At 37.5% G+C, this 14,704-nt stretch overlaps 2 protein-coding genes across 3 annotated transcripts; both read left to right on the top strand.

Moving 5' to 3' along the window:
* Positions 1-534: 534 nt before the first annotated feature.
* Positions 535-3,839, top strand: ccdc82 (coiled-coil domain containing 82). The gene is made up of 2 exons (XM_037265437.1): positions 535-1,412; positions 1,512-3,839. The coding sequence occupies exons 1-2, from the start codon at positions 825-827 to the stop codon at positions 1,653-1,655; spliced, it is 732 nt and encodes a 243-aa protein (XP_037121332.1). The 5' UTR covers positions 535-824; the 3' UTR covers positions 1,656-3,839.
* Positions 3,840-4,321: 482 nt separating this feature from the next.
* On the top strand, positions 4,322-8,543 carry thap1 (THAP domain containing, apoptosis associated protein 1). Of its 2 annotated transcripts, none has more exons than XM_037266009.1 (3): positions 4,322-4,525; positions 5,238-5,439; positions 6,877-8,543. In XM_037266009.1, the coding sequence occupies exons 1-3, from the start codon at positions 4,455-4,457 to the stop codon at positions 7,273-7,275; spliced, it is 672 nt and encodes a 223-aa protein (XP_037121904.1). In that variant the 5' UTR covers positions 4,322-4,454; the 3' UTR covers positions 7,276-8,543. The 2 variants fall into 2 exon arrangements, with proteins under 2 accessions (XP_037121904.1, XP_037121905.1); XM_037266010.1 differs by having other exon boundaries at positions 4,323-4,525; positions 5,238-5,430.
* Positions 8,544-14,704: the final 6,161 nt, after the last annotated feature.

The raw sequence follows: 14,704 nt of genomic DNA on the forward strand, positions 1-14,704 counted from the left end.
TGTGCGTGTGTGTGTGTGGCATAGAAGTGGACTTCTTTGGAAATGTGTTCCTGGTTTCCTGGATAAAACTCTGTTGTGAATTTTACTTTTGAGTTCCTTGTTAGAGAACAAGTTGTGAGAAAAAAACTGAAACATTGAACAGTTAGACACTCAAAGGTTCAGATAGAAGCTCCAGTTAAATTCATTTGTAAATGTCAACAGGCATTTTAGGTCCATCCTGATATATGATTGAAAGCTGAATCTTAACTTTTTGTTAATTGTGTATTTCAAAGTAGTAGGATGTTACTGAACACAAGTGGTATTAATTTACAGAATAACAAAAAACAAACAACAATGGGACAGTACAATCAGTGTGTATCACACTGATACACAATGTCAGTATTATTGTCAATTGTCAATGATATTGAAATCATTATCAAGCAGGGAATTTCAGAAACAGATTTTGTTAATCTCACGATGAAAAGAGTAGTTTCCGCTCAAATTAATGGATCTTTGCTGTGTTGTGACTACCCTGCGCATGGTGGCGCTCTAACACTATATTTCTCAGCGAAGAAGAAGTCTGATCCACAACAATAACAGTGCTAGCTGCAAGGGAATGTGACGCTCTCTCTTAATCCAGCTGTAAATCATACCAAATGACAGCTGCTTTTTGCAAGTAACGTAAGACAAATTGTTATGCAGCTTGAAAAAAATCCAATGTAGTGTGGTTTTCAGCACAGCTATCGGCTTGTATATAGATGCGCGGGTGATAGGTTAGCCTGTTCGAACTCTGCGGTACTCGTCTTTTTGTTTAATGTCACTGGTCTCCGGCCCCGTGTGCAATCATGGAGAGCTTGTACAAGCGCAAAATGTTCGCTTCGATGCGCAAAACAAAGACGGACCTGTCCAAGAAGAGGCAGATTGGTCTTCCTGCCTCAATCCTGGACGACAGTGACGAGGGCTCTTTCTCCTCCTCCTCCTCGTCGTCCGGTTCCCAGTCCGATTTCCATAGCTCCCCGGAGAACGACAGCGACCAGGAGGAGTGGCAAAGGAGTGATTCCGGAGCTACATCCAGCGACCACAGCCGCTCCGTGACCCGCAGAAAGCGCTCTTTTCTGGTAGGAGACGAAACATCCTCGTCTTCAAGCACTGCGAAGGAGCGGGATGATGATGATGATGAAGACGATGACGACGACCACGATGACAATGATGGGGGTAAGAAAGAGTTTACAAGTCAGCCGAAGAGGGTGGTGCAGCCCAAGAAGAGGTGCAGGGTTCAGCGACAGGACGATTCGGACTCGGACCGTGCAGATGAGAAGCGGAGAGAGGAGGAGGAGAAGGCGAAGAGGAGACAGAGACACAACAAGCTGCTGGCGCTGTCGCGCAGGATGAAGGCCCGCGTTCCAAGTCGGAGGAGGAACCGCGTGAAACAGGTATTACACCTGTGGAACTGACTTGACTTGGATTGTCTTACTAGTGAGGACAAATAACCCTAAGAAACACTGTAATATGTTTGTTGTTTGTTTTTTCAGGTTGAGGATGATTCAAAAGAAGTGGATGACCAGGCTCATGGTGATGAAGATGAAAATAATGGCAAAGCTGAGGATTCAGGTGAAGATGGTGAAGAGAAGGAAGAAAAAGAGGAGCAGAAAGAGGATGAGGCGGTGAAGGAATAGCTTCAGCCATGTGGTGGAGGGTACCAGATATGGGATTTTATTATGGAAATATTGCAGTCTTATTTTCGATTTGAAATGGAACTGGCATTGGTAATAAGGACCAGTGAAGTGCACAAAGGTTTTGGGGAACCTTGCACACCTGACACGGCTCATCCTGCAATAGCAGTAGATCCTGAAATGGGACTGTAAGAGCATGGGTGGGTTGCTTCTTTTTAAATCAGGCCTACCGCACTCTGAAAGTACAGGCATGAGAGGTTTGTGGTCTTGTTATTAATTTTTCTTTTTCTTTTCCCCAAATCTTTCACTAGTTAATATCAAGACACCAAATTTAATTGATTCTGTAAATAAGAACAATCTTATTTCTATTGGGACAACTCCTCCTTTGACCTGATTCAAAATACTCAAAAGGGCGCTTGTTCCCATGGCAGTAAAAAGATTATCCGTTGAAGATATTTAAAATTAATTATAAGTGAGCGTATTATCCAAATGATCAATTGCATACTTTAATTTGGGGTGAAATAAACATTTTCTTGCAAACCATTTTTTGTCATTTAGCCGCTAGTGCTGAAACTACCGTTTTTTGTATAGTGTCTGCTTTTACCACTCATGATTCCCAGAACTGCAGTCAGATTGCATTTCAGTTTTGCGAACGTTTGAATTTGGCAAAATTCACATTTAGTACATCTCAATTATTTTCCTTCAGATTTTAAATCAAAGAAGATCTGAACTTTTTGTAATGAGATGCAGGTTGGGAAATGCTTTAGCTTAACTGCCTCACATTGTGCCATTCTTCATTATAACCTCCTTGAATATACATCAACCTTATTCAGTTTAATCCTGGTACTTAAATTATAATGTATTCTAAATGCAGTGGAGGCCACACTAAGGTTTGCCAGGGTTTCTGTCTCTATGACCTAAGAGCTGAAGCTTGCCTGAAAGGTAAATTCCTGTAAAGCAGCATTCATATTATGGAATCAGCAGCTGCCAGTGGAACTGATCTCATCGCTGATTCTGAGGATCTACCCGATAGACATGTTCTGCAGTATTGCATTTTATTAACCTCCAAATGAGTCATTTGTGTGAACAAAGAGAATGAGTTCTTTAACTATGTGAAACTAACTATACTGTAGATCATGTGCCCATGATCATGTTACAGAAAAAAAATCAATCATAGAGCTTCTCTGCAGTTGTGTGAGTGTGAGAGAATGAGCGTTGAACCTGCAGTATTAGGAGACACTTCAATACACGACTTGGACAAAATGTTTGTCTTTTGTTCCTTTAGTCTGTGTAAGAGAAAAAAAAAAGACTAGGCCTGCAATGTACATGTGTATTTTTCCACAGGCATATAAATCATACCTTAACATTTGACTCAAGCTTTTTTTTTGTCCTTAAAAGGATGCATCTTTTTTCAACATACTTTTCATTTGTTACAATCAATCTGAATCAAATCTATTGTTTTTAATATATATTTTTCTGACAATGGTAGTTATTTATCAACAAATGCTTTGAACTGTGAGGCCAACAAATTATGTTACCTATCACAGATACTTGAAGTAGTTTTGATGAGAATAATGAATTAATGAGAATTATCTTGTTGAAAATTTGAGAAAATTCCAGTCCCATGTATACTTTGTAGGACCTTACTGAAGATTAGACACACATCCATGATTTAAAAAGCCACTGAATGTATTTGCTTCCTTTTATTTAAAAAGGTTTCACTTTTGGCTTATTTGGTTTTGTTTTAAACATCTATTATATAGAATTATTACCGGGTGCTTTCAGTGTGTTTTGTATTGTTGCCTCAATTCCTCCCTCCCACCATTTGTGCTAATGTATTCGTGTGCTTAACTCAATAACCAATACTTTATCTAATTAATAAAAGTTTTTTTTTACCTTCTTAGAATTTAACCAGTACAAAATTTAAGTTTTGATTTATCTGCACATTGCCATATTAATTTGAGATAAATTGGACTAAATGTTTTTGTTTCTTAAGCAACGTCAATGTTTTTCAGTCATAAAATTTTGAGGCCTTGAGTGTCTTATTCATTATGTCACATGTTCCATCAGTGCTGTGTATATGTTTTCTGAGTGTGTTTCTGGTGGTGTCTGTATAAGACTTTGACAACCAGTCTGCTTTCTAAAAACAGCTTCATGATTAATAAATATTTTGGTTGATGACCAAAACAGTGTAGTGTTTACCGTATTTTCACACATAACAAAAGCATCAAGTAAAGCATTTCAAAAGAAAATCTGTATGTTTCAGATCAAGTCCATCTCTTGACTGAAAAAGGCGTACATCTTATTGATGCATCTATTAACAGTGAGGACAGTGCTTCAAATAGTTCAAATACAGTCATGTCTGTATATAAAATTCAAAATCACAACATTTTACAGTCAGTACAATCAACAAATCAAAACAAAATCCATTCTAACGGTAAAGCCTGTTTAAACAAATATTTAAAAAGAGGGGGGGGGGGCTGTTTGTACCCCGAAGTCCGCTCAAAATACTTAAGTACCACACCCTTTTGTGACGTCACTACCGTATTTTATTTACTGTACGTACCTGTATGTTTTTTTTTTTTTTTTTTTTTTTAGTATGACTGAGCTTAAAAGCAATTCATTGGATGTGGGAGAATCACGTACTCCCGAAACGTTTTCACGTGACTAAAACGTCATCACGCCCTGGCCGCCATCATTGTTAGTGGCACTGAAGCTAGTGGAGAAAAACTGGCACTGTAACGCTGTCTTGTGAATCGTGGGTACGCTGTCCGAGTGTCAAGAGTTGCTGGGACAGCAGCTATGGTTCAGACTTGCTCAGCTTACGGCTGTAAAAACCGTTATCACAAAGATAAAGACATCTCCTTCCACAAGTGAGTTTACTTTAACTGTGCATTAGCATTAGCTATTCAGGCAAGATCATGGAAAAGCTTTGCGAACTACTTACTGGACATAATGATAGACGGCATCGTTTTCTCACAATAAACATGGATTTTAACATCATGCACGTATTTGTCTCACGCGGGTGTAGATAAATAAACAGTATGTCGTTCTTGCAACTTGCCTGCATGATGTTGTTCGACTTCATACATCCACTCTTCATGGTTACTGCAATTAAATACAATACTGTAATTTCTAGCCAACACCTCCAACTCCCTTAACTAAAATTAATGTCGTCATTGTCTTATTTGTCAACGGTTAGTAAAGACAGACCAGAGTTATAGACTATATGTCGTAACCAATCATTTTTGGATCAACAAAGCATAATTGGATAATTCCCCACAGTATAACTGCTGATCTCACTGAACAATGGTTGAGAATAGTTAAATTATTTTGGCAACACTAAGCCAGTACGTCAAGTTATAAATCTTTCGTTAGTGGAGACGCACAATATGTCTAAATTGTTGGTATTTAAAATGTATTTGATACATATAGGTCAAGCAGTAGCAAACGGAACATGAACATTTTGATTTTATTTTTACTCACAAAATATTAGAAACACCCTTTAATATTTCCCTCCTAACATTTTGTAAAGAATGTTGAGTTGTACCTAATTCAACTGTACAATTGTCATTGTTCATTCAGGTTCCCTCTCGCACGTCCAGACATCTGTGGTAAATGGGTGGCAGCAATGAGGAGGAACAATTTCAAGCCAACCAAGTACAGTAATATTTGTTCACAGCACTTCACTAAAGACTGCTTCAAGAGAGAGTGCAACAACCGCGTGCTGAAGGAGAATGCCGTACCTTCGCTTTTTGACTTTAACCTTGACATCAAGGTAAAGCAGGTTAGAAAAATTCCAAGTGTATCTAGCTCCCTCCTTTTCTCTCTTTTATTTATGCAGGTGCATTTCAGTACACTGAGGTGTCATGAAAAACACACAGCAGCAAAACCAAAAATAAGACCACCATGTTTCCTTCAATTTCTTGTCCATTTTAACACCTGGTGAGTGACATTTAAAGGTTATTTAAAGGGACTAACTGACACAAACAAAACACTATTTTAGATATTTATGTAAGTACTTATGAGGTAGTTTGGGTCATTATCAAGAAAAATTCAACTCTCGAGCTATTTTTGTTTTCATTGATATATTGGTCCACCTTTAGTTGTACCAGGCATTTAAAATGAGCATTAAGATGAAGAAACAATGGTAGTTTATTTATTTGTTTATTTATTTTAGTAGATTCAAAAAGGGAAACTCATTCTTTAAGCGTGGACCTATTGAAATATTTATTTTTTTATTCTGTTGTGGCATGGTTAGCACGTCCGCCTCATAGTTCTGAGGTGCAGGGTTTGATCCCGGCTCCGGCCTTCCTGCTTGGAGTTTGCATGTTCTCTTCGTGCTCCGGTTTCCTCCCACATTCCAAGAATATGCATGGTAGGGAGATAGACCACTCCAAATTGCCTGTAGGTGCGAGTGCGGATGGTTGTTCATATCTGTGTGCCCTGCGATTGGCTGGCAACCCGTTCAGGGTGTACCTTGACTGCCGCTGCTGGCATCGGCTCTCGCAGGCCCATGGGCCTCGTGAGGACAAATGACAAAAAAGATGATTGAATGAATTAATGTAATATTGTTGGCTTACAGATAACAAACTCGAATTCATCATCTCCTAAAATTTCAACATTGTGAAAAAGTTCCAATATTATAAACTAATGGTTTGGCATTCTAATCAGCTAATTAACTCTAAACATTTTGAATCTTCAAGTGGTCCTTAAGTCTGGTTCAGTAGCTTTCTTGATCATTAATCACTGCTAACTTGATAAGTGTCCAGAAGAAAGTAACTGACAGACACACACCACAACAAAGGCAAACTAGCAAACGTTATTGCTCATGAAGATGGCTGTTGACAGAGTTCCATTTCCAAGCGCAACCAAGGAAAAAATGTGGACTGAAAAGTCGCAAGAATTTATATTTGGGATTAAAGGACCTACTTGAGCAGGCCTGAGCAACATACCACATATAAAATACTTGACCTGGAAAAGTCTTCCTGAAGTTTAAATTAAAGTGTTGTCATTTGGATGTGTACACATTGGGTACCTGCCCCGACTTTAAGATCAAACAAAAGCTTGTTAAATGACTGCAGTATTAATTTGGTCAGACAAATTGTGAAGTTCAAAAGAAGAATCGAAGCAAGTTAAGGTTGTGTTCGAAATTGCAGAGCTCACAAGTGAAGTATTACATCACCAAGACAAAAATCCAGATTTTCTTTTTTCTATCTGACAGTCAGAGTGTCTGGAGGATCCCTTCCCATCCGAGATCCACTTCCCCCTCTCATTTCCTCTGACCTCTGACAGCGTCATGGAGGAAGTGGAGTCTGAGCCTGTAAGGAGTCCACCTGACATCCCCAGTGACACAGTGATGGTCTCCTGCGACCATAACTACACAGCGGAGGACTCTGCACGGCAGAAGAAGCGCATCCAGCAGTTGGAGGAGCAGCTGGAACTACTGAGGAAGAAGCTGAAAACAACACAGCAAAAATGTCGCCGTCAGGAGAGGCAACTCAAGAGCCTGAGGGTCTCTTGCAAGACTGGACGGGCACCGCGCGACGCACCGACTGCTTTCAGCGAGGGTTATGTCATCTTACCGAAACACATCTACCACACACTCAAAGGCATCAAGTAAGAGGATGAAACTAAGTGGACTCAAATGTACTGCACATCTTGGAACAGTTGGTGGAGCTGTTGAGCAAAGCAGCGATGCTCCATGCTGTCAGCAGAAATTATGGAACAAATGGACTGGCTCGTTGTCACACGATTTTAGCTTTTGCAAACATGTTGCTGAGTGACTGTTAATGTCAAAGTGGCATTCCTTAGCAACTAGCGGTTTTGCACATACAAAAAAGTTTGGCAAGTTCTCGTCTGATTACGTAGTATTTAAGGTAACACATGCCATTTAGTGTGTTAATTACCAGGAACACTGGTCAACATAGATGTGAGAAGCCTCCAGTGGAATAATTCAGTGCCTGGCAACGTAATGAGCTTTTATCCTGAATAATATAGCGTGGATTTTGGTGCTACCTGTATTTGTTTTTGGAGAATTTTGTATTGCGATAAAAGAAAATAAGTTAATACTCCTGGGGACTATTTAGGGACTAATGAACAGAAAGGAATCAAGAACAATATGAAGAAGAATTCAGTATTCCCAAGTCTTTTTTTACTAATTGTCATTCTTTCCTTATTGTGAACAGTGAATTCTCCTGCTTGACCATTTTCAAAGATTAAATTTTTACGTAATCGTCTCCCAAATACAGACAAGATTGCTGGAATTGCATACATTGCCATTTGATTCGTTTTCTTTTTATCTGTATGATGATAGGATGATTTGACTTTGGAGCAAGGGTGAAAGGTGCGATTAACAGGGTAGATCACATTGCTCCGGATGCGGGATTATCCGTAAATCGTCACATGATTTTCTGGGTGCCATCTTGCAGCTCCTTGCTTGCTGGTGCTGAAATCTATTTTTATGAATCTTTCATACATTTGGGAAAAATTACTGCATGTACATGGATTTTTCTGAATCTCACATTCATCATCAACTCTTCCAAAGCGATGCCACGTGTTTAAGTCAGCCTACAATTCCTGTTGAATTTTCTGGCGGAGTTTGTATGTGAAAAATGGACTCTTCAATTAGTAGATGAGAAAACACTAATATCACAGAATATTGACCAGCAGTATGTTTTCCTACTAACTCGTTTACCTATTGGTTGATTTGTGGCTGAAACCAAACTCTGGCAAGGTTTTTACTTTCAAGACTTGGATTAGACAATAAACTAATCTGAAACCCTTTTGAGGGCCAGCACTTTAGAAAATATAGAATCATTTAATTTGCTTCATCCATTATATCTTGCTCCTCTCCTTGAGCTGTGGAAAAAATAAATTGAAAATGAGTGTCGAATTGAAATTGTTTCCACCAAATGTGTGACAACTTAAATATAGGTTTTACTCTTACATGTACTCTTACAAGTACTTCAAGTATTTATATATATATATACAGTAATCCCTCGCTACATCGCGGTTCGTTAATTGCGATTTCACTACATCGTGGATTTTTTTTCCAAATTAAAAAAAAATTTCAAAATAAAACTTCTAATTTGGGGAATTTTGGCACGAAAGTTGCCCACACGCCAGCAGAAGCCAGGGAGTGCCCACACAATTGCAGTGCGTACACTTGTACCTTTTTTAATAAGAGTTCTAAAACATATTTACAGTGTTGTACCTTGTTATAGAATTTTTTTTATAATAATAAAAGAGTTCTAAAACATTTACAGTATGTACACTTGTACCTTGTTATAAAAAAACGTTATAATAATAAACGCTGTTCTAAAACATTTACAGTATGTGTTAAGAATTCTCCATGTTCTGTTATTCAGTCGTGCTTTGATTTGAGGTAGGGTGCTTTATTTTGAAGGCCGTTTTCAGGCGATATCACTTCCTGTTCCACCTTCGTGTACATATATGTTTCAGTGGTACAGCAGTCATTGACGATGTAAGTGGGTCTCCTAACAAGAGAAATGAACGATCACATATGTCTAACCTTTAGGACAGTGTAGTATTGCTCCAAATGTTGGTTTACATTCCTTTAGATGTCTGTTTTCGTGTGTTAGCACGATCGCAAATGAGCATCTTTCCGCTAACTCGTTAGCCTGCCCAGTACTTCTTTTTAACATATTACACGCACACACGTATAATATTTATACAAAAAATCCTGTATGTTAATAATACTATTAATGTATTATTTACATGTTTGAAACAATTAATTAATGTTGTAATAATAAACTTAAATATACCGATGAGCGGGTGACCCTACTTCGCGGATTTCACTGACAATTATACGCGATAAACGAGGGATTACTGGATATATAAAATAAATAAATAAGTATATGTATGTATGTATGTATATATATATATATGACAAAAAAGAAAATATGTATGCATGTATATATATGTATATATGTATGTAGTATATATGTACTATGTAGTATATATGTATGTATGTATGTATGTATGTGTATATATGTGTATAGATAGATAGATAGATAGATATTTATTTATTTATTTATTATAGTGGCTTCAATTGTAATGACATTTTTGAACAGCAGGTAGCGGTGCAGACTAGGTGAGGAAATGGTCTTGCCACCAATAATGGGGTATTACAATGTTAACGTGGAAAATCCTCAGTCAATAAAAATGTCTTTTTCTTTAATAAATTTGGATGTGCAATCAAATAGGATCTGGGTTTGAAACACATTTGCTATAAGATGGATGGTCGGACCCAGTCTCAGGAAACAAAATCAATCACAACAGGACTATTCTGGTTATCTTAAAAGATGTTTCACGTCTTATCCAATCAGACACTGTACAGTACTGGACAAAACCAAACAACCACTAAGAAGGTGCATGCCGAAACATAGATGGCGAGAACTGCCCTATCTAGCTAATACTGTGTGTATATGAACAGATGAAGCCTGTTTGCCTGAGAGTTTAAACATTCTAAGACAACCAGAACAGTTCAGTTTTGATCACTTCATTTTCCTGACTCCCGAGGATGAAAAGACCAGTATGAAAACTGTACTTCAGTAGCTGGTTATGTACCAGACATTGGAGTGATGTGAATCTGTGTTTCAAAACCTTTATTGACCCAATCCACATTTGTTTTTACATTGGGAAACTCTTCAGCTCAAGACCAAATAAAAATGTTTCAAAATGTAAGCAAAATAATGATGATGAATTTCACAAATTTCACTCAGTGTAAAATCTTGGAGTTGAACACAATTATGTAATCGCAGGAAGCCATGACTTGTTTGGTTCTATAAATTGCAACAGGTATTATTATTCAGATATTCAGGTTATTTGTACCTTCTGCCATTATTTCTTCACTACACATTGCTGGTTTAGGTATATAAAGAACCATGTGACTATTTTTACGCCATAAATCATCTTCTGATCAATTAAGTGACTTTAGATGATTTGTGGCAGCACACAGATTCTGACATTAATGTGCTGTGGCACAGTGGCTGCGAATCAATAAGACAGAAAATATTTAAGTCAATTGGAATTTATTTATTTATTTATTTATTTATTTGCTTAGTTAGTTAGTTAGGTATTTATTTTGTTTAATATTCGGGGTTCACAAAGATGTCTTAGCGAAGTGTGGACCTGCCAATTTTGAGTTAACATTTGTTCATTTCCAAATACGTTCAAATGTCCTCAGAAATACGTTCAAATGTACTTGGAGCTAAATGCAACAAACTTTTTTCCCAAAATGCCATGGGGTATTTACGTATGCATGCGCAAGTAAGTTTAAAGCATTAGGCCTACATTATCCCAATTTGTTCAAAAGGTAAATAAGTAAAATTGTTGATTTGTATTTTTTTTTTGTATTGCGACAACAATACATGATTTTCATTCTACATTTCTCTCCCTCCAAATGGCGCGAGGTATGCGCTTGCGAAATAAACAGCCCGTATTATGTTCCAACGTGTTTGCCAGTGGGTTTTTTTTACCCCACATTGGCTGCTAACATCTAATTTCGTGAGCGAGAAAGTTAATTCCTTGGACTGACCACTTGTCAGTCATGGTTTATTAAGCAGTCACAATAAACCCCAATGGAAGCACTGGTAGCGCATATAACATTCATAATAATGCATTTAAAGAACCCTTCATAAACACTCTTTTATTGTGTTTGCCATGATTTTGTATTTATTATTCCTGAAACACACTAGCAATAGATATTTCACTGGAAGACTTACTTTTCTTTAGACGCCATTTCTCTGTTGCTTTTTTATTTTGCTGTAATTATATCCTCAAGTCAGATGTTCCGCTCTGGTCTTTTTCACTTGAGCTGCAGTTTAGATGGGAGACTTCTCCTCTGTGACCTCCCCTCAGGTGAACTGACCTTTTATGGGATGAATCTGATCCAGGTGAACTGTTCTAGTCAAAACACAATACGTTGATTCACCTGCCCTCCCCTTGCTCTACCATCCCGACAGTGTAGCATCAAGGTTATTGTGCCGTAACTGCAGGCTGCAGGCCGACTGCTCGAATGAGACAACACCTGGTAGACGTGATGCTCCCAGCATCTCCGCTCTCACTCGCCCGTAAAAACAATGATGTCATTTAAATATTGAGTAAAAAAAGTCAATTCACTATTTTATAGTACTTTAAAATACATCTAAAAAAATGTTTTATTTTAATATGCATGAAAATAGAATTTTTAATTTTTTTTTTATTGTATTCTTATCTTTTTTCTCAATACGGAAAGAAATGTTGAGTTTACACCCTTTTATTTGATCAACTGGTTGCATAAAATAAAATAATCTGAATTCAGATATACTTTTAAAACAAGATTTGTTTTTGTGTACATGGCGAAGGATATACCAAACGATTTAGTTTTTTTAAGTAATATTTGAACTCCAAAAGTCTTCAATTACTTGATCTTTTACAAAAAGCATTTACTTTACAATGACTTTTGTAGAATTATTCCATGTTTTAAAGTGTACAATTACCCTCATCACTGTCACTGCACTACTTTTGTAAAGCATCCTTGGGTTTTAAGAGAACAGGTGAGCTGCAGCCTTTATGCCAGCTGACCTTTAGCGAGAGTTACAACATGAAATCAATCACAGGCCATATTATCAGAAACAATCTTTCACTTATGTGTGGACAAGTCAACAAATGGGGAGTGCATGCAAACTCCAAATATAGGCGAGCATGACCTGAAATTCGAACCCGGAAAGTCTTCATTGTGAAGCAGATGTGCTAACCACTACCAATTACAGTAATCCCTCGTTTATCGCGGATAATTGGTTCCAAAAACCACCCGCGATAAGTGAAATCCGCGAAGTACGGTCACCAACAAGAAGTACTGGGCAGACTAATGAGTTAGCGGAAAGATGCTAATTCACGATCGTGCCAACACGCGAAAACGGACTTCTAAAGGAATGTAAACGAACATTTGGAGAAATACTACATTGTCCTAAAGGTTAGACACGTTTCCTCAATTTAGAAGTTTTATTTTGACTTTTAAATGTTTTTTTAATTTGGAAAAAAAATCCGCGATGTAGTGAAGCCGCAATCAACGAAACGCGAAGTAGCGAGGGATCACTGTATTCGTGTTTGAGAATGTCTCATTTTAGTTTTCGGTATGCTTTTATGTTTAAAGCAGTCATAGCTCACATAAGATTCAGAATGTAATGTTTTGTTGCATACACCGTATGCAATCACTTCTTATATAGTAAATAAATAAATAAATAAATATATTTGCCAATTCATTTCCATGTCATAATGACTGTTTATGCTGTGTAAATAATATTATCGCGTCGTTTTTTGACAAGCCACTTAACATTCTAAATAGTGTGTTTAAATGGAATAGCAATGTTCACACATTGTGCATAATATCCCTTCTTCTATCACATCTCTTCTTCTATTCAGACTCCGCTGATGTAAATCGGATGCTGATGAATCTGTTCATCCTCTGACCCAGATAGAAACCACACAGCTTCACTTTTCATTCTCTTCACTTTGGACTCCTAGTATTCAGCCTGGAGCACAGAGCCAAGGATTGCTAGTAAGTGGAGGTTAGCAAACAAATGACGATGTGTATAAATAAAAACACGGCAATTATCTAAAATCTGCCTGGCAGCGTTTATCAGATCTATAACGCTGTCTGATCTCTCTGCCAATAATCAGCTACTTCCACAAAAAAGCAGCAAAATGCCTGTGGGGGGGTGGGGTGTAAAGAGAGTGGGGGAGAAAAGAAAGCGCCGGGAAACCTACTTGAGCTTGAGATCCAGGGTTCAAACTTCAGGCAGAAAAAAAAAGAGTTCAGAGGTTGAATGAAGCTCTGACGATTACTCCTGAGGTGGTGCTGAGCAATATACGTGTGCGCAATTTATATGTAGTAATTTGTGCATACTCGCCCTAAAAGGACCTCCATTAAAAGCTTTCATTTTTCCTTTAATATTTTCTCATGTTTGAAACCAAAACTCTTAATCCAATATACCAAATAAATATGTCACAATTCCTGGTATGATATGTTATTATTTTGAGAATACAAAATGCGTAATGATTTGCGAATTACGTTATTCAGATGCATGATTCATGTGCACTAAATAGCAATTCATGTGGAAACTGCTCATTTTCTCAACACAGTTTATTAAGTGCAAACGGAAATGTTATGTCAATAGAAGTCAATCCAATGCACTGGCTGTTTTGTCACTGACTAAATCCGTTTTTGTTGGGTTTACTAGAAATTCTGCTATGATCTATAGAATGTAATTTACCTCCACCACAGTGTATGAATGTGAGTGTATGAATAATGTATCCACCTAAAGCGTCCAATATAAATCTGATACATTATCATTATTGTAATTATGAGAAATGGCTATAATGTTTGTAATGTTTCAGTATTTTTTGGATAGATTTGCGCAAATCAAGCGTCATACTCAAAAGTAAAATAGACTGTTGTCTGCAGTGGAACCTCAGAATGCCCTAAGATTGTACAAATGCCAATTTGACCAAGAATCGGGGGAAATATCCCCTTAAAATGTAAATAAAATATCCGTTTTTATTTATTGGTCTCCTGGGTTTGCTTTGGGATGCTCATTCTGGCTAATAATTGAATTGAAATGAATAAAAATGATTGTCCAAACAAAAACATTAGCATTACAATAAGTATGGTTGGTAGAGTCATTGTGGCTTCTGTTTGAATGGCTTATTTTCCAGGAATTCACTTAAATATATGTGGAAAAACTTTGCAGTGGAAGGGCACTTGTCTAACGTAACATCTAAGAGCATTTTTTTTCTTCTTCATTCAATGCATCCTTGGTTCTTGACGGTGACAGTAAAAAGAATTGTGCTCATGTTTGGAATTCTTGCAAACCTTTGTCTTGAGAAATCTCTAAAGCTAATTCGTCCAGATGACGTTTGAGCTCCGTAAACAAATTTCTAACTGTTGACATCACCCTGAAGCGCACAGGGTGGAGGCTGTATGACATCACTCCTTTGGGGTTAAAGAGCGTCACTGTGACACGCTATAACCATAACGACGTGTT

The sequence above is a fragment of the Syngnathus acus genome, chromosome 12 (genome assembly GCF_901709675.1).
Source record: "Syngnathus acus chromosome 12, fSynAcu1.2, whole genome shotgun sequence".
NCBI classification, from domain to species: Eukaryota; Metazoa; Chordata; class Actinopteri; order Syngnathiformes; family Syngnathidae; genus Syngnathus; species Syngnathus acus.